Consider the following 1,923-nt stretch of genomic DNA (forward strand, 5'->3'; position numbering starts at 1 on the left):
CCTATTTGTAGATGATTTGTATATGAAGCACAGAGATTGACAAAGAATGTTCTGTGCTCATGTCATCTACTTTCCAATTTTGACTATAGTCCATATCAGATACATAAAATGTTTTCATCATTCAATAGCAAGTAGCACATAGAGCAATAAGTCTGAAAGTGAAGGTGGGAAGTCTATCTTAGAGTCTACAGAAGCCTTCCAAATGAGTGATGTTTGAGAAAAAATAAAACATAGAAACAAAAGAAAGATTCTGCTTGATAAAAAGCCTTACAGAAACTAATTATGGCCTTCCAGAAATCTTTGATCTTCTCAGAGATTTCAAAATGGCCTCTTTTACCTCCTTATTCCTCAGGCTGTAGATGAGTGGATTCAGTAATGGGGTCACCACCGTATAAAACACAGACACAACTCGGTCTCCCTCTGAGGACTGGTCTGCATTATCTCTCAGATACATGAAGATAAGCGTACCAAAGAAGAGAGCTACAGCAGTGAGGTGGGAAGTGCAGGTGGAGAAAGTCTTGGCCCTGCCCCCCGACGAGCGGATCTTGGTGATGGCCACAATGATGAACAGATAGGACACAGAGATCACCACAATGCAAGCAGGCATGACAAAAATGGCAAAGACAATAATCACTACTTCCTGGATGTAGCTGTCTCCACACACAAGTTTTAACAGAGGAGGGAGGTCACAGAAAATGAAGTTGATCTCATTGCTTCCACAGAAGGAGAGAGTAAAAGCTGTGACAGTCCGAACAAAGCCACTAGAAAAACCAGCCACATACGCCCCAGATACCAAGCCTAAACAGGCCTTCTCAGTCATAACGGTGACATAAAGCAATGGTTGACACACTGCCACATAGCGGTCATAGGCCATGATTGCCAAGAGGTAACAGTCAATGGAAGCAAAGAAGGTAAAAAGGAAGAACTGAGCTGCACAACGAACTTGAGAGATAGTCGTGCCACATTCCCATAATACAGCCAGCATCTGGGGGATGATAACAGAGGAGTAACAGATGTCCACAAAGGAAAGGTGGCTGAGGAAGAAATACATTGGGGTTTGAAGTCGACGGTTCTTCTGGATCAGGATGATCATTCCTGTATTCCCCAGCAGAGTAGACAGGTAGAAACTCAAAAATAAAAGGAAGAGAGGAAGCCCCCACTCAGGATGTTCAGTGAATGCAGTCAGAAAGAACTCAGTCACGAAGGTGTAATTCCTCCCAGCCATTCATCTAGAAGTTTACCTGTGAGGGCTAAGACTCACAGTGAAGAGACTCACAAGGGAAGATTAAGTTATTTCAAATAATAGAACTTAAATTGAGTCTCTGATATGTGGTCTTTGACTACAACAGAGTTTGAAGACTGAGGAAGACTTCCGGAAATGCAGAGCTCACTCTAAGATAAGATAAAACACAATGGATGTTTCTATTAGAGGAGGAATGGGGAGCAAGTGATCTTAGACTGATATCCTAGATCTTGTATTTACAACTGCTCTCCAATTAGCTACATTAGATTATATGGAAGACTTAACCTTTCTGAACCTCAATTTCTTCTTCTGTCAAAAGATATTAATATAGCCATATGCTGATTAAAACAGATTCTAGACACTGAAATGCTAAAATACACTAAATAGGCATACAGTTGCTTGTTTAAATTTTAAGTGAGCATCTTCTGCTAACTGCCTCTCATTTGACTTTAAATAACCACTGTTACTAAATTTTATTATTAATAATAAATACTTATTAATAATAAAATTTCATGCCAAATTGTCTTTCAAGTGAAAGCATAATGTGAAACACTCAAAAATACGATCCTTGAAGTATATTTTCTTCTAGAAAAAGCATGCAGATATATAGTTCTTCCAAATAAGAACAATAAAACTAAAGAATAATAAAAATAAATCTTCTGTGTTTGAAAGCTTATAGA

At 38.8% G+C, this 1,923-nt stretch overlaps 1 protein-coding gene across 1 annotated transcript; it reads right to left on the reverse strand.

Moving 5' to 3' along the window:
• Positions 1-280: 280 nt before the first annotated feature.
• On the reverse strand, positions 281-1,225 carry Or9q2 (olfactory receptor family 9 subfamily Q member 2). The gene has a single exon (XM_075975043.1). It carries the CDS (start codon positions 1,223-1,225, stop codon positions 281-283), a length of 945 nt encoding a protein of 314 aa, XP_075831158.1.
• Between the last annotated feature and the right edge of the window lie 698 nt (positions 1,226-1,923).

The sequence above is a fragment of the Microtus pennsylvanicus genome, chromosome 5, assembly GCF_037038515.1.
Source record: "Microtus pennsylvanicus isolate mMicPen1 chromosome 5, mMicPen1.hap1, whole genome shotgun sequence".
In the NCBI taxonomy this organism is placed as follows: Eukaryota; Metazoa; Chordata; class Mammalia; order Rodentia; family Cricetidae; genus Microtus; species Microtus pennsylvanicus.

Coding starts and splice junctions, on each gene's coding strand:
- Or9q2 (XM_075975043.1), bottom strand. CDS start 1,225: ATGGCTGGGAGGAATTACACCTTCGTGACTGAGTTCTTTCTGACTGCA.